At 35.0% G+C, this 25,623-nt stretch overlaps 1 protein-coding gene across 3 annotated transcripts in view; it reads right to left on the bottom strand.

Moving 5' to 3' along the window:
- CDH9 (cadherin 9) overlaps nt 1-25,623 on the bottom strand; it is a 99,005-nt gene that overhangs the window by 15,073 nt on the left and 58,309 nt on the right. For 2 of the 3 annotated variants that reach the window (XM_054638357.2, XM_077181875.1), the window contains 5 exons: nt 9,809-9,928; nt 7,521-7,688; nt 3,652-3,839; nt 2,104-2,357; nt 696-832 (listed from right to left, as the gene is read on the bottom strand). In XM_054638357.2, coding sequence (XP_054494332.2) covers nt 696-832; nt 2,104-2,357; nt 3,652-3,839; nt 7,521-7,688; nt 9,809-9,928 — 867 coding nt within the window. The remainder of the gene's footprint in view (nt 1-695; nt 833-2,103; nt 2,358-3,651; nt 3,840-7,520; nt 7,689-9,808; nt 9,929-25,623) is intronic. The other variant, XM_077181873.1, reaches the window with a different exon arrangement.

Raw genomic sequence — 25,623 nt, 5'->3', positions numbered from 1 at the left:
CCAACTCTCAGACTCGTAAGCACATTGACTCCAGGGGAATCTATAGGAGAAGAAAGGAAGGCAGAAAAGTTTTCCACTAAAATCATCTGTTTCCCCCTTTGATGACTGCTACCTCAGAAAAAAGGTATGCAAGACAATCTAGCCTGAAAGTATCTAACAGAATAGTAAAGAATCCAGGTGAAAAATTAAACCCAGGGTTTACTTCAGATATGGAGGGCAAAAAATTTCCCTAGTCTTGACTTCAAAAAAAGCCATTTTCTGAGATAAGTTAAATCAGTTGAGGTAAAGCATAATTTTTTCTCATTTACAAAGGTTATTCTGACAATGTGTTTGTATATCAGGGACATTTTTTCTCCTCTTCCCCCAAAGATTTTCCCAAAGACTTAGCTTGGGATAGAGCCAGTGCATCACACCTGCACCAAATTATTTGATGTGAATTCTCAAGGAACCAGTTAACTTATCCAATGTATATTGTATATGGTTTTATTGAGCCTGAGACTTCCTAAATATCTTTGTAAAAAATGGGCAAAACATAGCTTAAAATATAAATTAGGCTTTTATATGTGTGTCTTGTCTATCAACAATATCTGGATAAGGGCAAAACTAATGAAACAAGGTAAGTCATAGAAACTGTAGAATTTAATTATTTTCTCAGTTCAAATATTCTTCTGAGATAAATTTTATCTTCATCTTACTGATTTCAGTTGCTATGACAGTGATGTTGTGCCAGGGAGTTTCTTCTCGGTCAAGTGGCTTCGAGAGGAATAAGGATCCATTTCCTGAATAGATGTTGAATATTCTGTCAAGGTCAGTGTGTCGATCTACAGAATATCTGTCAAGATACAGTAAAACTGAGCATCACAATCTCCCATTGCAGTCTCCAGTTTAGCTCACAGCCACCTCTAAAAGTTTTACAATTTTAACTGTTCTTAATCAAGAATGTTTTCTTTGCAATTGACCTAAGTTTTCCCTTAACTACCTGCATGCTACAAATACTTAAAAACAATTTTAAGACTAGTGAGGAGGATGAAGAGCAAAATATTATGTGGGTAGTTTTTAGATTGATAATTGAAATTACATTTTAGCTCATAAAGTGAATTTTGGACTAATAACTAAAAGTGAACTTTTTTAGGTAAGATTTTTTGCAAATTAATTGTTTCTTAGAGAACCCTGTCACCAAAGGACACATATTGCAGACACAAGAACGTATCAATTTAAAAAAATCTATTTTTGAGGTGTCACAAGGACCACAAACCCTAGAGAAAAATCTTTCAATTACTTGTACCTTAATATGAAACTTCTTAAAATCTTGTTTTGTGATACTTTCTTTTGCTTTGTTCTTATCCAGTGAGAAAAAACTTGGTTTACAGTTGTTTTCTAATCAGCCTAGTAGCTGGCAGTCATTATCAGGTCAGATTGAGATTTTATACATAATTTACTTAAAAATATTTTATTTTCCTCCTCCTCTTACACCTCCTACCTCAACACATACTGCTGTAGGACATAGAAGGCTTGTTCAGAAATGCAGAGATCAATTTTCATAATCACTTGCATGGTAAATAGACAAACTTAAGTGCCTTGTTTGTCACTGCAGATAATAATAGCAGATTGGTAACAATTACAACAATTTCACAGCACTGAACTCTTACTTTTAATTGTTATTATTTTCCTGCAATCATTTCTTATTCAATATACTGTGATAATTAAATAGTTAAGTTATGGAACATGGATGTTATGTACAGAAGTGTGACTGTTATCAAGCCTCAGGGAGCACAGAAATACAAAATTTTGAATGTTTTAGATAGTATAAAAGAATAATTTTATGAACAGCTTGGTGAAACTACTAGAACATGCTGGCAATTAAATACTGACATCTCCTTTCTTTTTACCTGGTTCCTGTAGACTGTTCTTAAAAACATTCTCTGCACCGCTCATTGTGCTAATTGTATTTGCCTTCACAAGCTCACATAGATATTTCTCTTGGACACTTTCCAACAGCCCCATGTGCTTTATTACCCAAGCAGCCAGCCTCTTTCTACCTTGCACTCTCATCATTCCCTGTTGACCCACATCTAAAGAATTTTATATTGTATAATGGCTTACTTTATTGCATTCTTTGCTATATCTGGGTCTTGGGCTACAACCTGCCCAATAATGCTTCCTTCCTTGGCATCTTCATCTACCTCTATTAAATACCAGGGTCTGCTGAACACTGGAGGTTCATCAATGTCTTCAACAGAAATTTTGACAAAAGCCGTGTCTTTGAATGGCCCCAGCTGAAGAAAACGAGGATCAGGATGAGTGTTGCTTGCTTCTACTTTTAGGGTATATAACACCTTGTTTTCAAAATCCAGATGCTGAGGAGCAAATAATAATAATAATAAAGAAAATTACATCACTTTAAGAAAAATGTGAGTAAGCTTTACAGTCTAAATCAAAAGGTGAAACATTTTTAGGAGCAAAAGCTCAAAATTTTACTCCATCTTGGAGAAGATGGAGTATATTAGATCTTATTCTAGACACTAAAATTAAGGATTATTATAGGATAGCAAGGCAGTTATGATCCCTCTGCCTATTAATTGTTCAGGTTCCTGAAAAAACAGGAGGCTTTGATTTATGTAAAAATATAGAAGCATGGAAGTTTTACTCAGTCCACAACAAGGAGTTGTGTAAAGTCTTATTTGTCTCATCACATTGGCAGTAAAAAGAGCAATTATCCCATTTCTTAAATGATCTCTGTCCTATTTATCTTTTCTTTACTGTCTTTTACCCATTACAATCTACAGTTTGGCACTAGGAACAAACCAGACTTTTCCCTGGTCTCCATGTTCCTCAGTAAAAAGAAAATCTGTGAAGTTTGATTTTCAATCCATATGACATTTACATCATGCATATCCATATATGTATATGGAGGTAGACCTTCATAGATACATATACATAAACAAGTATATGTGTTTCCAAATATGTTTATAGATTGTTATTATATTCATAGGCAGTTATCAATTAATGTTACTGATATATTTAATAACATTAAAATCAAAAAAAGGGTTCAGAGTTTCAGAGGCTGAATTCTGAAAAGCAACCAATAATGTTGTCAGACATGGGATTTTGAATTAAATTTCTGTAAATGTCTTTGCTCTTTGGAGTTTCACTGACATCATATGTAACAACTGAAGTATCACCAAGACTGGACTTAAACCAAGACAGATTTTAGGTACTGGGGATAACTGGCTGTTGAACAGATTAGAGAGGGAGAGTTTAGTCTTGGACGTGCAAATTCATCAAGCTCCAGGTAAGCCTACCACTCTTGTAAGTCTTAGCACAGCAATCAGCTGATAAACCCCACTGTGAACTGAACCTCTCCAAGTTTTCACAGCCCTAATTTGAAAGTACTGTGTGTGAGAGTCTATATATTGAACAGACAGCAGCCCCTGAAATATTGCTTTATGTGAAGTGACATGCCAGTAAATTTCCCTTGAGACTTGAAAATAACAGATACCTGCTGAAGAAAGAGAAGAACAAAACTAATACAACAGCTCCTTGGCAGCCTGACCCCTTGTGAGATCTACCCTCCCTTCCCCTGGAAAAAGAAAAATAACCGTAACACTTGGAGAGCTAAGTACATACAAAAGAGAGGGAGAAAAAGTAAACCTTTTTGACGGTTATAATCCCTTCCTGTGTGTCCTTGTCAGTGATGATGTCAAACATGTCTGATCCATCCCCATTGGAGATGCTGTACTCAATCTCTGCATTTTCTCCCACATCGGGGTCATTGGCTTTAATTCTGCCAAGAGGAGTCCCAGGTGGTGCAGATTCAGGAGAGCTGAACTGATAGGAGCCTAGAAGAGCAAAATAAAACATTTTTTGTTTTGAGAAATATTTTTTTTTCTGAATAAAAATTACCTTCAATTTCAACTAGATTTTTTAAAGTAACTTGAAGTTCCAAACACTGTAAGAAAAATGCCACTAGTCATCACACTAAACTTTAAAACAGGATTTGGAGTTGATTGACAAACTGTCAAAATATTCAAGTTATTCTTCAAAGCCATATAACACTTCTTTTTTTCTTCACTTTTAAGGGACAAAGGTGCAAAACAGTGAGGTACCAGTTCTTACCCTGATTATTAGCACTATATATATTTTTTTTTATCTAGAAATGTTCCTAGATATATTTAGAAATAGGAAAGGGTTTTGTTTTGTTCTCTCAAGGTTGTTCTCAAACAAGAGTTGTAGAAATCAGTGAGGACTTTGGAAAGAGACTAAAACAGAATAACCTTTTAATTACTTTGAAATATATTCCAGTAATTGTTCTGTTTGACAACAATAAATTCATCTGTTATTGATAATACATGGTAAAGAGTCATGGTAAAGGGAATTTGGACACATGTTCATGTTAATTGCTATTTTTATTTTTATAATCAGTCTTCTAGAAAGAAATCTGATTACACAGACCCTTTACTCTTGCTTGTGTGTATGAAAAGTGTATTCAAATGTACTTTCTGACAATTTTTTTTTTTTAATCTAATTTTAAAGACATGCTGCAGCAGAAAAACTATTAATTTCTTCACCAGGAAGAAGCAGACATAGAAGATGTTTCTTCACTAGCAAGACACAAAAAAATTTCAAATTCAGTATTTTCAGTTATTTGCTATCAAGAAAATGTAAAAAAATCCAAACACATCTGATGAGTTCATATTTTGCACATAATAAGCCAGAATCTAATTTTCCTTTTGATCTGTTTTTTCATTTAAATTCATATTACTTTACTGAGTGAAGTAGTAGCATTGGAGAAATACCTTAAGAATGTGACAAAATTAGCACCTAATAAAGGGTACAACCTTTATTCAAAGGATCCAAAGAGGATACATATAAATTGTATTGACTTGTAGTAAAGTACAGTCAACTCTCCTTGTTGCAACAACCCTATTTCCTCTATTTACATGCGCTTTTAAGGCACCTAAAGGATCCTGACCTGATCCATTTAATACAAGGAATGTATCAAAATTCTGAGTGCAGAATGAGTTTCTGTCCGCAGTTGTAAAGACACAGTACAAAAGAGAGTTCCTGAGAATACCTTATATTTCTATAGATGTGTAGCAAAATGGAAGCTAATGCTTGACGCTAAATTGTGATTGCTGTTCCAAATTCAAGGTTGTAAGTGAAAACTCAGCAGCAGCCTATTTTTCTGTGATCCACACAGAAATGTATATTGTTCCCTCAAACCGGTCTGCAAATGGGATGAAAGGTAGGATTCCTGGCAGCTAAAGCATGAATTTCAAGCCTTGAACCCTTGAAAATTCAAGGGTTTGGCAGCTGAGCCAGATCTACCATAAGAACAGATTCAGTCATGGTACTTATTACTCCTTCCAGATAAATACCTCTCTTCAGTGCTTTTTTGTTTGAAAGCATTCCTATTTTTGTGGTACTGTGTGAATGCTACACAATTCAGGATGTGAGATGGCTATTTGGTTTGGAGTAAAATAGAATTCAAAATGTGTAAGGTTTTCATTAGAGCACTATTTTAATTCCATTCAGGCCTATATCTTCTAATTTTCCATGACTACTTCTAGGAAACAAAACAAAACAGAAAATGCTTCTTCTTGATGCGATTTGAACAACCACTATTTCACAGTGCCATTTTACTTTCTCCAGTCCCTCTAAGAAATTAATTTTTGGGTCTTAAATACCTTGATATTAACTGGTGTTGCTTGCAACTGCCATTCACCCTCTACTTTGGGCAACAATTTTACTTATTGTTGCTTCAGATAAGAGAAAAAGGAAGACTAATGTTTTCATAAAAAGCAAACTTCCAGAACAGATAGTTTTTTGAAGATGTACCCCTCTTCATAACTACCCAAGAAGAAATCAAATCTGCCTGATATTTCTCTTTCTTTGATTTCCTAGAAAGTGTTAAAACCCACTCTGCTGAGGAGAAAGAAAATGAGAGGGAAGGATCACCAGCACAACTGAAACTGCAGCATTGGAAGATCCCACAGCAGGCCTTCTGTAGGCCACACAGTGTGTTTCAGTGATGTTCAAAGTAGAATACTAGGGAGAACATTGCTTGAGGCATCAAATTGTGTAAATTTCTCCAAAAAAGTACCCATCACAAAGTTTATTGAAATAACCAGAAAAGCTTTCAGAGACTTGAGGTTTCAGTTAATTTTGAAAGAGCATTCTTTTTCAGAAGAACACAGGCTAAGGGGACTGGAAACCTTAAATTATTTTTCAGTTCTATATGTTCTTCATTCTTTCTTTTATCTTGTTTGATTTTATTCAACAGTGAGGCTTACAAGGCAATGTGCCACCATAAATTATAATTTAGGTTCCAGAATTTCTATTTGACAAAATATTATAGGCTTGCATTATGCTATACATTTTTAAAAAGTATCCCCTCATGAAGCTGAACAGGAATTTCAGTTAATTGATGTTTGAATTTACCATGTGAAGGTGATTCTCATCAAGTGAACTCTGAATGTGAATTGAAATTATATGTCTTTATGAGGGTTCCAGTACTTCCCCTCCCCTCTCTTCTTTTAAAGCAATGTGTTATCATGGATAGAGATTAAAACAGTAATTTATAATTCCAAAGATCCATTCTTCCATGCTGTCAGAGTTTTCCAATATTTTTTTTTTAAAACTGCACTAGGTTGAACAGTTTGTACTATTCTGGGTGTACTTATTGCCATGGTACTGAAGTGCTTTTCCAGTCCAGGAGAGCATTTTATAAATCAGCTCTCTTTGTTCAGTCCTTAGTGTATCTGTAAAGAGAGCCAGGTCTCTCATCAGTGTGAACAAGCAATTCAAATTTTATTATGTGGACACTTTTCTGGCAGGCACTGAACTGAGGCTGTAAATTTCTCCTATCTGCAGCCTATCAAACAGTTATCAGACACCGACTGTAACAACATGAGATTAAATTTAAACACTGGCCTAGCATAAAAAGAATTTTGTAGGGTATTACTCTGAAGTTTTCTGTGTTGTGCAGCTTTCTGCTATTTGCTATTTTTTTCTTGTACAAAGATACTTAAAAAAAACCCTTATTTTATTGTGTCAGACTGGCCTAGATTATCAAAATCATTCAAAAACTGAACAAAGATTACTAGTACCTAAACCAAATGCTTGGACTGCCCGCAGAACAAATGACCTGACCAACTCTGCCTGTGGAAGTCAGAACATTAGAAAACCTGCGAAGTATTTTCTTGCTTCAACACAGGGAACTAAAAGAACAGATCCTTACTCTAAAGTCCCTGCAGTCAGCCTAAATTAGTGTTGGGGTTTATATTTCTGTAAGCAGAATAAGAATGAGAAGTTTATCACTCCAACAAAGAATTTGATGTTATAAAAAATGTAGGCAGAGATTCCCATTTGCCTTGGAATGCTGCAAAATAAACTGACAGAGAAGTGGTTAAATACTACAAAAACAATGATTAAAAAACCCAAAACTTCCAGATGGCCAAAGCAAACCAGCTGATTTTTGAGAGGTTCTTAGGAAAACCAAACCATTAGACGCTCCATACTCTGGGGGAAGCGAGGTGGATTGTCATTGACGTCAGTCAGTGTGATGTTCACCGTGGTGGTCCCTGACAGTCCTCCCATCTGGCCTCCCATGTCTTTAGCCTGGATGACCACTTGGTATTGCTCCCTGTTTTCTCTGCTCATGTCTGGTAAAGCAGTCTTGATTATGCCTTGAAGGAGTGAAATAAAGGAGAGACAGAGAGGTGAAGGAGAAGCCCCATCCACAACAATCTCAGAGCTCTTGGATGGATTCATGTCAGATACACTGTGCAGATGATAATCCATAGCAATCACAACAAGGTATACTGCAATAAACCTTTCAATCTATGGATGATTTAATGTGATTTTAAGAAAAAAGACAAAAAATGTAACAGACATTATTCATTGTTTTTGTTTTGCTAAATTGATTTAATTATTCTTTTAATGACAAAAAATATCAATATGTTCATTGAATTAACAAAATTCTGAAGTTTTTATCCTCAGTTATTATTTACTATATTGTGTAATCTTCAGCCCTGCTGACATTTTGATATTATAGCGCAAGGCTGAACTCTAACATGCTCACGATTCGTTATTCTGGGCTGTAATAGATCATTGATTATGATGCTCAGTGATGTCCACTGTCAGTCAGGAGCTACAGCTAATAAAATAATTAGAGAAGAGTCTAAAATTAGTTTTGAAAAATCTTTTTAGGGTGTCCAGTTTGAAGGATTTCATAACTGTAATTTTAATGTCTGAGATATTTTTGCAGTACATGAAAAAAATAAACGTCTCAGGTGAGAAAACCAAAAGTGGTGCTGTACACCACTTGATTAAAGTTCCTTTTTGAAAACCAAGCAAAGCTTTTTGTTTTTATTTAGAAGAGTAGTGGCTTTTCAAAGCTGGAGTGAGCAGAGCTTTCTTTTGTGAAGTGGGAAAATGTAAGCATAGTGTCCTTTTCTGCTGGGAGGATTCACAGCCCTTCCCTTTCTTTCTCAGAAGAAGGCTTTCATTATTGGCTCAGTTTGATATTACACAGAAAAAAAAAAAGGCAACCCTGGAAAATTTATACTTCTAGCAAGTGACTGAAATAAAGAAAAAACCTTTGCAGCTTAGTGCTTATGACATTTATGTCTGAGCCAGGATTACCAGGTTCTGATTATCATACCTAGGCTTACTAATATATGTAACATAAAACAGCAAATTGGATTAAAATGAGAAAATTAATCCCTGAACCAAAGATGAGAGGCTGGGTGTTTCCCTTACTGCCTGCCTGCCTAAACACCTGCTGCCATTATTAATTTCCCATGTTGTACTGGTCTTGTTTCCCTGCTCATACCTGGTAATGATGTTTGACTAGGGGACTGGAGAAAAGAGAAAAAAAAAGAGAGAGGTTGAAAAGGGGGAAAATTCAAACACTTTTATCAAATGAAAAAATTTTATGCTCCCTTTTAAAATTGTAGCCTTGTCATTAATTATCTTTTGCATATTATGTCTTTGTTGTATTTAGAAAAATCCCAAATTGTTTCAACATAAAGTTAGCCATCATCTGAGCACTCTCAATGGATCAGGAACTTCAGAGATTCTGCACAGAGTTGCACTTAGATTCTCAATTAGAAAACCAGAATAATTTTGATAACATGCAAGAAAAACTAATTCAATGCCTATTGAGTCTTGAGTGCCTTAGGATCAGATATTTGGAATAGGAGAGTTCTGGTGACATCTTTCTTTTCTGACCCCTAATTTTGAGTCATAGATGTCCAAAATTCATACTTTTTTTTTTTTTTAGTTTGTGTTCGTCTCTTATCCAAATTCTTGCATAAGAGTGAAAAAGGCTTCAATTCATTCTTTTCAACTTAAAAGCATTAATAGTACTTGCTTCAGTGTCCATAACTCTTGGAATCATAATACAGCTTAAAAAAAAACTTAAATTAAAAATTAACTGATTAAAATCAGTGGTCAGGGATCTATTCCAAACTTTTAGAAATAGTTAATTACCTGTGAGATTTGTTTTTTTTTTTATCTTATAGTATGAAAATGTCCAGCTCCTACATATATTTTTTGAATGTAAACAGATAAAATTCCCAGAAACTGGTGTAAATAGGCTCGGGACTAATTTTGATGAGTCTTTGGACCCTTTACAGTATTTTGCACCTTTTTTTTTCTTTTAAACTTTTGGCCTTTACAGTTAACAATCATCCTCTGGAAACCTTAGTTATACCAAGAAAAGCAATTTTTCTGCATTAATATAATTTTACTGGACAAAGCATACTTTTATTTTGATTCCAGTGAGACTGAATGGATTGCTAACCTGTTTCTGGATCCACTGAGAAATATGGCTGTCCCTGGAGGATGCTGTACACCACTTTGGCACTGTTCCCATAGTTGGCATCATCAGCGTCTGTGGCTGTCACCTGAATAACAGATGTACCTAAATAGGTACCAAGCAAAGAATCAGCAAAGAAGGAAGGCATCCACGTCTTGTAAACCATACACCGTTGTTGAAGTATTGAATTTAGTATGAAATCAAACAACATCCACTGGAGCAATCCAGAGTTATCCTACTCAAGAGAATAAATAAAATCCCATCTTCCTGGTGACTGTGACTAAAATCATTATCACTTAAGATTCATGCTTCAGTTTAACAAGATAAACATAGAGGGACTGACAGGGACATCTTTGAAACCCAACACAGCATTAGGTTTTTTTGGTGATCAAACAGATATGAAGATTGCTCTCTGACAATAACACAACCTCAGCTGAAACTGTTCACTTAAAGCTTTGGTTTAATTAATAAACCAACCTAAAGCAAATTTCCCCATACTCATTTTCTGTTCAGATGACAAAGGTCAAGTGTCTGAATTTTGGCTCAATAGAACACTTTGTCTCATCCTAAACTGATTTTTGAGGTTCTATTTAAAAAAAGATTGGTTTTTCAATAAGTAATACAATTTGTGGGATTTTGTTTGGGTTTTTTTTTCTCTCTTGGTCAAAGTTATTTGGCAAATATAGGACATTAAATGCTGCTAATGTTTTTTTGGCATTCACTTATTTTATGTGACAATAGTTTACCCTTGTCCTGTGATCATAAAAAAGAAAATATAGGTTATATGGGATTATAAGTACTGTGAGCCAATACATTTGGTATAGTTTATGGGTTGGAAGCAAATGAAAGCTTCTGTAAAGCCTTTCTTATAAGATATAAAAGCACAAAGATATCCTTCACAAGCTTTTTTTTTCCTTAGCATTTAGATGTCAGAATGCATTTTGCTCACACAATCTAGAGCTGACAAATGTCTAGATAGGTGCAGGCAGTCCAATAGCTAGAGGTGTAAAGGTGCTTGACTCCTTGCCAGGGGATGAAGGCTGACTGAGAAGAAGCTCTTTACCCTATCTTTGGCCAAGTTTTTTTTTTTTTGGGGGGGAGGGGTTGTTTGGTTTTTTTGGTTGTTGTTTTTGGTTTTGTTTCTTTTTTTGTTGTTTTTATCTCACTTTCTTTGCAAGGAAAAGTTCTAGCAAGCACTGTCGACTTAATTGATATCATTCCCTATTCCTATTTTTCTATATCTTCAGTCTCTCTAGATTGAAGTTCCCTCAGATAACTTGCAGGCAAATGTCTGTCTTGACTATAAATTTAGAAGGACCTCATTTACCAGTGATTAATGACACTGTAGTGAATAATTTGTACTGTTGTTTTTGAGCATATCCCAGGGATTGGGAAAAGTAGAAATCCAGAGTTATCAAAACCAATTTGTGACAGTACATTATTATCAGGTCCGGTTAGATGCAACTATTTTTTTCATAGTACATAATACAGCTCTACAAATAATAGTTTTACCTACACAACAATTACCAATATTTCAGGTGATCTGCAGAGCATGTAAAGAGAGGATGAATAATTCTCTCTCTGCAACACACCACCACAAAAAAAGTTGTAAAACTGCTTTTTCACAAATCATCAGACTCTGAAGATGATTTTTGCCATCAGGTACCTGGATTACTTTTTTGCCTGGTTAAACAGGTCATCTCTGTGCCAAGCTGAGCTGTAAAGGTTATCCCAAAGAACTGAATATTTAAGGACATTTTAATCACTAGCAGTGCCCAGCAGAACTGCTCATCCAGACAAAAAAAATCAAGACAGTTCTTTGATAGTCGTAAAGTTCCATAAGTCCCATCTGTTTTCAGAAAAGCAAGTTAAATCCCCTGCCTCCTCAAGGCAAACAGGGAAAGAGTCAATATCTCTTGCTAGCCTATAAAAAAAACATAATCAATAGAATAATCTGCTTATACTGTGTGACATTGTAGCATCTAGAAGTTAAGAATCAAGAGTAATTTAGCGTCCATCACCAAAAAACCCAACCAAAATACCTTAATCAGAAAAGTTTTTTTCTGTGGCCTCCTGATCTAGGCACTGTCATGGGACTGACACAGAAATTTGAGAATGATTATAGCAACCAAATGCACATTAATGTTCTTCTTTTTTTTTTTTTCCCAGTGTGCTGTTTTGGTGAAGAGAAAAAAAATGCTGAATTTGTTTTGAGTTAGCTTTTGTTTTTCTTTTTTAGAGCAGTTATTACAGAGCTTAGGGGAGACTTTGGGAGACTTCTGTTTTTGTCTCATTGGAACGTCTCTTTGTTTCCTGAGGCTCAAGTGCCATATAATTATGGTTGCTGAGGAGTGTACAGAAGATGTAACCATAAAGAAACTTTTCATGTGGTGAAAAGATAGTATTACAAATCTCCTTATTTCTGTTAAACTAATAGTACAGCTGTGAAAAATTATTAACAAGAGTATAGCCTCAAAAAATTCAATGTCAGCAGGCAGTTAACTCTCTTTGCCAAATCTCTTTGTCTGCTGTGTCAAAAAGAAGGATGCTCACAAATGATAGACAGTACTTGTGCAACTTTCTTTCATGAGATAAGAAATTCTCTTCGCTTTTTGGGTCAGAAATGACAGTGAAATAAAGACAATGAAATGAATGAACTAAATATTAATTAGGAATAATTGGTAAAGAGTAAAAATTTTTTAATCAAAGAAAAGTAGGCCTTATCTTTGCCCCACAGGGATGGTAGCCACTGTATGATCTGTTCATTTATTTGTTTATTTATAGTCTAGATTACCTCACAAGCATCCTCTTACCACATTTGTCAGAGGAAATCAGCTTGATTTAAAGTACAAATAGGCTGTCTGGATGAATACAGCAGGAGTGAAGGAAACAAGTACAGTGTGGGAAGAACAGGGAGTGGGGGAAGTTATTTTTGTGTTTACCTTTGTTTTTCAACATCCAACTCTATTTTTAATGTGCAGTAAATTAAATTCATTTTTCAAGTGAAGTCTGTTTTCGCCCTTGTGATAATTGATAAGTAGTCACTCAATCTTTGCTTCAACCCATGAGCTTTTCCATTTTCTTTTCTCCCCCAGTTTTGTTGAGGAGGGGAGTGAGAGAGGAGTTGGGTGGGCTTCTGGCAGACAGCCATGATCAAATGCGCCACAGAGCAAATTGGTGTGAAGAATGACACAGAAAATGTGAGAATAACTGCAATAACAGTCCAAGTAGTGATAACATCAATCTTCTGAATAGGCAAGTCTACTTCAACCCAATCCAACCCAGCAAGTTTAATCCATTTCAGGATGGTAACTAAATCTCAGAGTTCTCAAGAGGTATGTTCTCCTTTTCCTTTTCCTTTTCCTTTTCCTTTTCCTTTTCCTTTTCCTTTTCCTTTTCCTTTTCCTTTTCCTTTTCCTTTTCCTTTTCCTTTTCCTTTTTTCTCTTTTTCTCTTTTTCTTTTTCTTTTCTCATTCTTTTTCTTCTCTTTCTCTTTGTCTTGAGAATGGAAACTTAAGCACTTTGATAACATATATGTTGCATGATGTATGGGGTCCTAATGTAGGGGCAGCAAAATGCACAAGGTCAACTTTGAAGGTAACCTGAGAGAAGACAAATCTAAATCTGTGTAAGGAGTGCTTCTATATGTATTTGTGTATGGATAAAAATTCATGTAAGTGCATGTAAAAATGTATAACCCAAAAAGGAAAACTATTAGAGTTAGAGAGAGCATCTCATCATATCTAGGAAGTGTCAGAATTGAAAGTCTGTAACACAGATTACTAGAAATCATGAGGAGTGAGCCATAAATTTGAAAAAAAAAACCCACAACATTTGAAATGAGAATGCTTTTATGAATTATGTTTAAAATGCTTTTTATGCCTTTTTGCTATTAAGTGTTTGAAAGAGTCCCTCTGGTATAATTAGGTCTCCCAGCATGATACCAGAGTCCATTGCAAAACTCAAGTAAATAGCTTGAGGAGGATTGTTGCAGTGCAAAAGAGGTCTTCCACTAGATGAGACAGGAGAATATTTTGTTATCTTTTCATGTGAAGTCATGCTGTTCAGCATGCAACTCTTGTTCCTACTTGGCTCTTTTGGCTGACCTGAATTACAACAGTTTCTGCCAGTCAGAAGGATATATCTGCATCTACTGGAAAATTTTAGTTTTACTGATAATTTGTTCTGTAACCTTCATTTTAAACAGTGTTCTCCGTCTTGGGAGAAGAAAATGAGCAGATTATGCTGTTAGTAATGTGTGCTTCAATATTCTACTATGAATGTTGGATAAAAAAATGACCGTGATTTAAATATCATTCAGAACCAAGTCTCTTTTTTCCTTTTTTTTTTTTCAAAAGAGAATTCTGTAAGTTCAAAATGCATTTTGAACATTCTGACATTTTTTATAAAACTTGTATTTCAGAACAATTCAAACTTCTTATTTAAAGAAAAATAAGAAGGCTTAGGCTTTCTTTGGCCAGCATAAAGTATTCAAAAAGTTGTTTGGAAATAAGACAGTCTGAAAATGCTGAAACAGGATGTTTTTACATTATGAGACAGCTTCATTTCCATTTTTTTTTAAATCTACTTCTCTCAAAACGGGCAATTATTGAAAAGTTCTGACTTTTACAAAGGAGTTTTGTCTGTGTATGTGCAGAAAGTCTGTTTCATTTTCAGAAATAGAAGACCAGCTGGGGTAAGTGGAGAGGCAGGAAGGACTTTATCTCCCTAAAGGAGAAGCTCTTATGCTTGCTTCCTGTTTCCAAACACAATGGCAATCTGCAGTTTGTCAAGTTTATTTACAGAGGGAAAATTTAAAAGAGGACTACTTTTACCAGCAAAAAAGATTTGGGTAAGTTCTGGAAAACCTCTGGAGGCAAAATTGTGAATTTTGTATATCTAGAAGCCTTAAAGAGGATGAATGTACACATAGTTTGCTCTGATAATATTGCTCCAAGGATTACCCAGACATAGTCTGGAGATACCCCTGATGAAAACATGAGTAAAATTTTAAGTGAGCTACAGAAATTTTGAGGGGTTTTAAACCAATTTTGTCTTTGAGAGCAGGTTGGTCTCTCTGGAGAACAAGTGGACAATGAACCGGACAAACAAAGGAATAGGAGCTATGTGGCACTACCCAAGCCTAAAAAGTTTAGGGAGGCATTGGGCTCACCATCAAGTATCTCATATCCTATCAGCTGGATGACATCCCTTCTGACTACTTTCTATGTGAAGGACAGGACTAAATAAGGTTGAGATACAACTCTTATATTTTGATTGGAAGAAAATCTAACTAAAAAGCTGAAAGAATAGTGAACCACAAAGTGAACTGTGCTCTTTTGAACATAACCACAATTCAGTGGGGCTTTCACTAGACTGGTCTTCCTTTTCTGTAGAAAGGGCCAGCAGGTTGGTAGCATGAAAGATTTTGTAGAACAAAGGAAAAGAACAAATAAAAGCAGAAAAGGAGTAAGTTTCAACAGGTAAATAGATACGTGATCCAAGGCAGAACAGGAGTAAATGAGCATGACCAAGTAAAAAAAACCAAAAACTTAGAACAAGTAAGCAACCTGAGGAGCTGGACCCAAAGAGCAATAGCATTAAAATGGAAAAGTAGAAAGGACTTTAAAATGTAGTTCAGCCATATATATTGAGAAGAAATATTGTAAGAAGACAAAAGAGAGGAGGTAAAAGATGGCATAAAAGAGGACACTCAGTAAATAATTAATGAATTATGTTTTACCAAGTTTAACAATTTTTAATAATCTATTGCATAGTTATGAGGTGAAGCTTAATTTAACTTGAAAATATGCTGCCTTATTTTCATGTATCTTGTCTCACAAAAGTTTTGATTGAGAAATCAGTTGATATACTAGCTACTGTACATGGTTACTCTGCCCTTGTTTTTGATATACAGTGACCTCCAACCCAGGAATCACAAATTTTGAACCGCTGTGGTGTAGGTAAAGAGTCACTGCAATCCCTGCTAATGTGACTAAAAGTAATTTGTGAGAGATTTAACAAAGCCAAGCTATGCTGCCTTTCCTTCATAACTACTTTTTCCTCTACATTTCAGTCCATAGCAGTAAAAGAGGATAGACCAAACCACTCATTTCAGAAATACAAGATGCTATTTTTGCACACCTTTACTTCCAAAACAGTACTTTATATTTTGTAAACAAAAAGAGGAAACAATGCTCATAATTTCTTGTGTGTGGCATTGGGATGGTTTGGGGTTTTGTTTACTGCATCCTTTTCTATGACAGAAAGAAACCCCATTTTAGATTGTGTTATGAGAGCTTGCATTAGAGCAGGAACCAAGCACTAGTGATTGTCTCACCACACAGAGAGATTTAATATGACTAAACTGCTCTGTCTATAATCTGCCTGCATTTGCCAGTGAATAAAATACATATACCATTGTAACATAATGTCGGAAACTGAGCCAGGAAAGAATGGCTAAAGCTGAACAAAGTCTCCAGCACTCACCCTCCCGCTGTTTGATACCTTGATACAGTAACTTTAGTTTTCCTTTGGCAGTAATTGTAACTGTGAAGTGCATCAGATGGCCTGCATGAGAATTTGAAAAGCATTATGGATGCAATAACAAGTGGGAAACAGTAAAAAGAATGAGGAATAATTTGAAGGGCTGGTGAGTGAACAACTCTGTGCAAGTTTATTCTTTTGTGAAGCTCCTTTTTCCCCCTTCTCACCATAAGGTCACTTCTGAAACAGTAATACTGGTGCAATCAAATGGCAGAGATGATACAGAGAATAGTCAGACTCTTGCAAGTGTTAATGCAGATTAGCTTTTATATTTCATTTTCTAATGACTAAAGAGGTACAGTAAAAAATTATCTGCCACCCTTAATAAATGACCTGCAGCTTAGAAGTCTTGATTTTGTTCAATACTTTAAATATGTAAATAGATATTTACAATTAGAAAACCTTTTTTTAAGGCAGAACAAGTGTCTACAGCCTATGTTTATAAATACACCAAATTCCAATTAAAACACTTAATCACATAATTATCCTCAAAATTTCAATCCAAAATAATGGTGAAATTCCCTGGTAATGTTTCCGGGTCTGAAGCTGCTGTATGTACAGAGGGTTGATCCAACTAGAAGTAGTTGTTAATGAAACGGACATGTTGAAGGAGCCACAAGTAATGCTGTAATATGGCCATAAATCACCCTGATTACTCCTAATCTGCCCACAGGGGATGTGGAAATAGGCCACCTGTATGAACTGGCAGCTGCCCTCCATGACAGGTCAATCACAACAGCTCCACAACTTGTTTCCTTTTTAAAGATGAGAGTGGCAATTTTCACCCCATGTCCCATCCTAATTTCTGGAATATTCCAAAAGAGAGAAACAACATTCTGCTGCTTTTATGATTAAACATAGGAAGAGTTCATCCTGTTGATCCTATTAAGAGAAGCAGTAGTTCATAAAGGCTGCAGCACGCTTACCTCTTGGTTAAAAATCCCTACTCCTGGCCAACAGCTTCAAAGAAGGCTTTAGTTTTATTTATAAGGTTTTAAGTAAGAATTTTAGAAATTGTTTGGAAGACCACAACTACTTTTGAGAAAAGGGCAAAGCAGAATGCATCTTAAAGCTGTACTACATGAACGAAGGAAGCTAAGAGTAGTGAAGAAATAGCATTTATATGATTAAGTCATTATTCTATAAATTAAAAAGAAAAAAGAAAAAAAAGCAAGTTTAAAAGAAACAGTTTTCAAAGTTTCAGTTCTGATGTTCATGCCTGTACTGTTTTGTATTTTGCAATGCAACACTAGAAATTATGAGTATTTTTTGAGAAGGAACAATTTAACTTTCTGTACTTATTTTTCAGTTGCTCCTTTTTTGAGCTCAGCTTATGTATCTCTTTATGGGTTTTTGAATTTATATCTATGAATGAAAACTAGAATCTTACTCTCATTTGCATTTTCAAAATTAGCCTCTAATACAAATTAATGGGAACCTTTACAGAGTTTGTATTTTTGCCAGATCTGCAAACAGGTGCATTTTAAAGCCACATGTGAATCTCTATTATGACCATGAGCAAGAACATAATTTTTATGATGACAGGCTGGCCTCATCTTTATGTTACTTGGGATCATTTTTGTCATCTATTGGAACTCCTTTTTGGGTAGTGATAAAGTTTGTCTCTTTAAACATTAATACAGCTGTGGAAAGCAGCAATTTCCATAAAAATGCAGTCAATGAAGTATTATGGTAGCCCTAAATTTACATTAGTTTATAATATGTGATTCATGAAAATCTCTTGCTTCTGTAATGTTTAGATGCTCTGGATATTGTCGGTTAAAATAACAATAAAGAACTATAATTTTTGAGGAGAAATGGAGTTAAAAACAAAGCAAAATAATAAATTCCAGGATTATCTCAATTATCTTCTTTTTAAAGGTACGTTTATTAGAGTACCATTTTCGCACAAAAGCAGAACACTTCTAGTGTGTGCATGTGTGTATATATAAGTAAATACAGATGTAAGTATATCAAACTATATCTGTGTGGGTGTATTGGTGTAGGTATATGTCTAGAATATTAAGTAGGGCCAATCAAGAGATTTTGCCCTTATTGTCACTAGGCACTTCATTTACCTTCAAAAGTGTTCAAATGCCTTAAGTATAATGTGTCAAATAATTCAAAGGCAAAAGTGTTCTGCTAAAGACTGTTGAATTTTCACTATGTCTGCAAATCAATTGGAAATTCATTGGTGATTTAGTGCAAGACTCCTCTCACAGTAAATAATCATGGGGACAATCTCATTTGCACATATCTCACAGATGGACATGTTTCTATTTGAAGAAAATTAAAAGTGCTGACTACAAGTTACTTGCTTGGGAAATACTCCTAAAAATGCCTGAGACAACTGGAAAGATGCTGTGGTGATTAAGACTCAATGAAAATAAATTTGACATATTCATTTAAACAGTTTGTTTATTTTCCTCAGGTAGACACACCTTCCTGATAGCCAAGGTGTCTTTTAAAATTGTAGTCATGAAGTCAGTAAGTATCAGTCTTCTGGACCATGAAATATAATATTATTTTTTTTAACCTTCCTCTCTCCTAAACCACATCTGTGAACTAAAAAGGTGGCTACCCTTTAGGTGTGTGGTAATTTCTTTTCATGACTGTCACATATTTTGACTTTATGGGGAAATAAAGCTTTCAAATTTTTTTTTACTGTGTACATAGCCTAATTTATCACAGGTTATTTATCATTGGTCTTAGAACAGAATGAAGTAACTGTTATTGAGCTGCCTTTCTGGCAGGAAGCGTTGATGAGAATTTGGAGTTTATTGGCAGTTAAATGTAAGATATTCAAACATGTACATACTTTGGAAACATTAAGTTAGATTGCATTGTTCTGGATTGGTGCAGAGGGTTGTTTGCTTTTAATTTCCAATTAGGTGTGAGCAATGTATTTTGAATATGAAGATATGGAAAAATTTTATGAGGAATAAAACTGATACTTGTACAGATCTTAATCATTCTTGATGTTAATTTTACAGGGTTATGCATCTATGAGGTTGTAGGAAAAAGCTACTCTGGAAAGTGTTCTGAAGCATCTGGTAAGGTAGTACAAAATTAAATAAATATGAGCATCCGGATTTCTGTCACTGTGGAAACTTGCAGTTGTACATTTTGCAAGATATTGAGAAAAATACATGAGAAATGCTGTAACCTATTTATTCTCATGCTTACTAAAATATGAGTAACAATGGGAATAATATCGAGCACTTTTCAAAAAAGCAGAAGTCAGACAAGAGAGTCCAGGATAACACTTTTCTTACCTTCATTTTCTTGACTCTCTGAATTCTGTATATGGTACAGAAAGTTTCCAAAATGACTATATGATTGGTAAGAAGGAAAAATGCTGTTTTATAACAGAATTCAAACTGAAGTATTAACTGAATGAAGAAAAGCACACATGTAACTGTCATTCCTATAATTCATCTTCTGTGTTGCTATAAACTTGAAATAAATTATCATAACTATTTTAATGATTTAATTGAAAAAAATCATATTTAAGTAATATATAAAAACATATGTACCTAGTGTGTGTATATATATATATTTGTATATATAGGCACATTTTAAGTGAGTAATTTTCTTATTTAATAATATTGTATCCATTATGGATAGATATTGTATCATATCTATTAAGGTGAATAGTGGACTTCTTGGGGGCAGGTAATGTTCTTTTCCATTGTTTTCTACTCTTAGGCTGCTGGAATTCTGCAGCTAAATAATTTTTAATTGAAATAGTACAAATCATCCAGATTTACATGAGTAAATTTAACTTCCCAGTCAACCTACTAAAATTGAGAATTAGGGTAGAATGAGATAGCTCATAAAAAAAGGTATACAGGATAAATGAAGGTTTTGGAATCTAGGCTTTTGTTTTGTGAGAGATTTAAATGTTTGATAGGACTGCTATCTCTTTGGAAGACTGAAAATTATGCAAAACATCTTTATGTGTATTCTCTCTGTGTGAAGATTAGCTAATTTATATTATTTTGAAAAAAAAAAAGTGTTATATTTTGAATGCAAATATTATCTATTGTGTTTTATTTATATATTTTAGAGATTCATAGAAGTTATGCAGAAATCTGGTAGGGGAAAAAAAACAAAACAGAACAATGGAAATGACTCTGTGTTTTAGTTTCAAAATAGATGCTTGCAGGTGTTACTGTGATTTGAAAAAAATCCTCAACTTTACACTCAGCTGCATAATATTAGCAACTAAGGTGTATCAGGCATTCAGAAATCTGTCGTTTTTTAATAAAAACCTGAAAATATTCTGCATTCAATAGATTAGATTAAGTAAGCATCCCAGATGGGGTTTAATTTAACAAACAATAATAATTAAAAAAAATACTTCTCAATGTAATTTGAAAAATCTATTTTATGGCTATATATAAAAGAAAATCAAACACATTTACCTTTTATCTAGTTAACTGCAATTCCTGACTTAGATCTGTGTAACCAGCCTTCCCATACTACTACAAAAACACTTGAGAAATCCCATTCCCAAAAACCATTTAAATGAAGAAAAGAGTTCTTTCTTTTCAGACACCTAACGCAGTTTTTTCAGACACCTAAAAGTGCACATAAAGGAACATAATTACATGGTTTCAGAAAAGAACGCTGTGCACTGGCTTGATATAAACAGTGACACTAATGTTAGCACTTTTAATGCATAATCTGTCCAATACTAAGCTGTTTAATTTAATGCCTGGCATATTTTAGTTGCAATGAAGGCTACACATATGCCTCTGTTTGACATGTTCCTTCTGAAAAAGACACAGGGGTTCCTAATATTGGTACTGTTAATTGGTGTCAGCTATTCCAGTCCTTAGTACCAGCAGTTCACTTGCTGCAGGCTTCAATATGGTCCATAAATGTGAGAAGGGTCTCACTGCAAGGCTTATTCTGCAGCATGTCTTGAAACAAGGAAAACTATTTGGTGGTTGGTAGCTTCAAAGGGTGATAGGGGAATAAACTAGGTTCCTGTAAACTGGCATTGTGCATAGGAATGCCATTTACTGTGGCTCTGAAAACAGGTTGCACATGGTTGTGAATAGTAAAATGTTTATATCACAGGATGTATAGAAGAGTGTATGTTGGTATCAGGAGGTTTACACACTGGCTGAAGCAACATGCTAGTTCAGAATGTAAGTGATAATTTTGGTTTTCAGATGTGAAGCCATGAAAGATGAAAGGATTTAACATGCAGTCAGAGGGACAGCATCTCTAATCAGGCAGACCATACCCCACTGTATTTCCCTGCAGTGTAAGCAAAAGTGCTGATATGAAGAATCCAGGAGCATTATGCTTTGTTCACTGATTTTGGTGTTGTAGCTGAAATTCTAGTGAAATAAAAGTAAGGAAAATGAATGCATAAAAAAATACTTAATGTAGGTATGAGAGAAGAACTTTTAATGCTAGTTTCAAGCTCTGATTTAGAGATGCACAGATCTCTGTTTTGGGGGAGGGGGTGTTTATTGTTTTGGGGTTTTTTGTCTTTTTTTCATTTTGTTTTGCTTTCAATGTACACAGATAATGGGAAATAATAAATTTGTTGCAATAATGTAGCCAGGCAAATAGTTTTGCAATGAGTCATTTACAAGAGATAGAAAGGGGAGGCACATTTAACATAACCTGGTTTGAACCTTCCATTTGGCAAGATGACTGTCATTCCAAGGCTATTCCAATGGACATTTCAATGTCCATGGCTGCAGTAGCTGAACTTATTATGGCATATCTATGGAGTAGAGCTGTTCTATTCTTCTATGAAGTAGAAGAAAATTGAGTTTCAATGAGTTTGTAGTCAGCTTAAAACTGCATCTCCAAAATTTAGACCAATTAGTTGATGAATCCTAAAGTCCTATATAATGCCATAAAAGTCACCCATCCTGCTTACTAATTGCTGCATTTGAACTTCTGGCACCTTCTTTCTTCCTATGAAAAATATAGACCAGAATACTGTGAAAGGTCAGCAGGTGGAGGTCTAAGGGAGCTCAGAGGTCACAGACTGACTGTGAGTTGACAGCGGCTTAGTTCTCACAGGACAGAAATAGAAAAATTGTTTATACCTTCCTGTGTTAGGAGCAAACACTAGTTACTTTTACTTGCTGACAGCACATACAAAACCCCAATTTCTTGTAGCACCAAGAGGCAGCTGTTACTCATAGCAGGTGACTCAATGGTTCTGGTTTTCCCAATGTGCTGCCTCAGATTTGTGGTGACTTAATAAGAAATCGAACTTGTCCCCATCTCAAAAGAAAGGAAAAAATAAGAAAGAAAGTGGGGAATCCTGTTTAGGTTAAAAGGATTTAGTAGCTGAAGAAAAAGGACATGTCAAGCAATTATTTAGCTGAAGTTAGACATTGCTGGATGAAAGAGTCTCACCTGCTTTTACCTGGTATATTTTGCATATTCCTGACACTTCCCTAACACTAGCTCTAGCATCTAACCTCATGTTATCTGAATCAGGGAACAGAAGTAAGAATAAGTAACAGAAAGGGAATATTGATCTTGAAAAATTCATCTTTATGATGATTTAGCTCCTTAAACTTTCTTCTCCTGGGTTCAGAGGACAGTGGCAAAAACATAAGAGATCATACCTGGGAGAGAACAGAAAGACTAAAAAGGAGAAAAAGAGTGCCACTCCTTTTTCTGTAGCTTGAGAACTTATCTGCAATGTTAAAATGTTCTGTAAACTTTAAATTTGTGAATTATTTGAAAACTTCACAATGTTACAGGTGTTTTATATCCGGGCTTCTGTAAAGCTTTTGACATGGTCCCCCACAACATTCTTTTCTCCAAATTGCAGAGGGATTTGATAGGTGAACTGTTAGGTCCATAATGAATTGGTTGTACAGACACTCCGTGTGTAGTTGTCAATGCCTCAATGCTCCAATGGACATCAGTTACAAGCAGTGTCTCACTGGAGTTTCTACTGGGACCAGTGTCATTTAATGTGTTAATTAATGACATAGACCAAGGGCTCAAGGGTAACCTCAGCAAACTTGTAGGTGACTTCAAGTGAGTAATGTGATTGACATATCAGAAGGACAGGATACCATCCAGAGGGATCTGGACAAGTTTGAGAACTGTGACCACAGGAATCTCATGAGGATTAACAAGACTAAGTGCAAGGTGCTGCACCTGGATCAGGGCAATGCCCCATATCAACACAGGCTGAGGCATGAACAGATTGAGCAGCACTGCTGAAAAGGACTTGAAGGTGGTCGTGGATGAGAGCCTGGACATGACCCAGCAATGTGCACTCACAGAAAGCCAAACGCATTCTGGTCTGCATCAAAAGCATCTTGGCCAGCAGGGTGAGAGACCACCTGGAATAGTGCATGGGGATCTCTGGAATCCCCAGAACAAGAACAACATTGACTGGTTGGAGCAAGTCCAGAGCAGGCCATGAAAAAGATAAGAGTGATGGAGCCCATTTCCAGTGGGGAGAGGCTGAGAGAATTGGAATTGTTCAGCCTGGAGATGAGAAGGCTTCAGGGCTATCTGATTGCAGCCTTCCAGTGCCTGGAGGGACCCAAAAAGAAAGAGGGAGAGAGACTATTCACAAGTCTGTAGCAACAGGAAAAGGGGGAACTATTTTAAACTGAAAAAAATGTAGGTTTAGATCTCATATTAGGAAGAAATTCTTGAGTTTGAGGATGATGAGGAGCTGAAACAGGATCCCCAGAGAAGTTACCTCATTCTTGGAAGTATTCAAGGCTGGGTTAGATGGAGGTCTGAGCAACCTGGTCTAGTGGAAGGTGTCCCTTCCCATGGCAGGGGCTTAGATACTTTTAGGGTCCCTTCAAACCCAAGCTGTTCTGTGACTCCATGATATACACAATACATACATATCAGTTTTAGATGTGATTACTTGTATTGTATTTTAGGTGTTTATTTTATCTTCAGTCCATAAAAAAGAATAATAACAGTTTTAAATGGATATTTAAATTTTATAGAAATTATACACATTGATTGTGGAATGAACAACATACAGGAAAATCCTAACACTTCTGTAACATCCAGCTTGAAATCAGTGGAGCTGTACAAACTCAAAATAACCTGCTTACAGTACCAGAGCTGTAATAGGCTCCTTGCAGACATCCTTTTTGCTAGGAAGATGCTGTCCATATTATATACATAGATAAATATGTAGACAACGAATAGAAGAATTTAATCATGATCTAAATAAGACTCTTTTGGTATTCTAGTGGTTTTCTTTTGAACATTAGAAATATGAAGTTTTAAAGCATCCATTTATACTACTCTTTTAGAATTCTGCCTCATGCCAAATGAAAAATACTTATAAATACTTCTATTTACTTTCCTAATAAAAATACTATTCATGTCCTTAACAGACTTCATGCCCAAAAGTGAAAGAAAAAAACCCAAATACTCCAAAATTCTTTGAAAATATTCTGGAAAGATTTATGATTTTGACTACTTAATAAGAAGAGGATTTTGACTTTTTACCTTGATGGCTTAAGAAAATGTTGCTAGACACTGAAATCTTATTTTCTATATTTTTATTTATTTCATAACAAATAAATTTTATTGAATGAAAATAAGAAAGAAATTAGGATAAAAATTCTGCATTTAAAAAAGATTCTGACATTTACATAGGTTTTGAAATTCTTTAGTTATAGTGACTAATGCAAAAAGAAATATTGAAAGTATTCTAGTTACAGAATTTCTGCCATCATGCTTAGTTTGACTAAAAGGAATTCAAATTCTATCTTGTAAAATATGAAGTTGTAGGTGAAATATTTATTTGAAATATATCTTTCTCCTAAAGCTAATTCAATAATTCATTTTAAAATAGAGTGCACATTAACAATTAGAAATCTGAAGTTTTGCAAGCTAGCAAACTACTTTTTAAGCTTGTGTCAAAGTCAAAACAGTCATTCATAGCTTCTTTTTATAAACATCTGAAACTAGGGAAAATATGCAAAAGAGAAAATAGAAATATTTCCTGCTGAAACTTAAAAGATGAGAGCTGCTTCTCTTTAGTTGTTTTTACACATCTGTAGATTAATGGCTACTGACATAAGCAAATTCAAAAATAGAAAATGTGATGGTTACTGCATTTCGTTCATTTTCTTCCTTTCCTCTTTTTTTTTTAACTTTTTAACCATAAGTCATACTTGCTCTTCTAAGAGCTTCCTATACAAAATAACAAACTGTTCTTGAGAAATGCACCTGGGATTATATGATGCTGACAACATGGTGTAACTAAAAAT

Source organism: Agelaius phoeniceus, chromosome 1, assembly GCF_051311805.1.
Source record: "Agelaius phoeniceus isolate bAgePho1 chromosome 1, bAgePho1.hap1, whole genome shotgun sequence".
In the NCBI taxonomy this organism is placed as follows: Eukaryota; Metazoa; Chordata; class Aves; order Passeriformes; family Icteridae; genus Agelaius; species Agelaius phoeniceus.
Note: the sequence above shows the minus strand (reverse complement) of the source record. Positions and strands in the feature narration are given on the sequence as shown.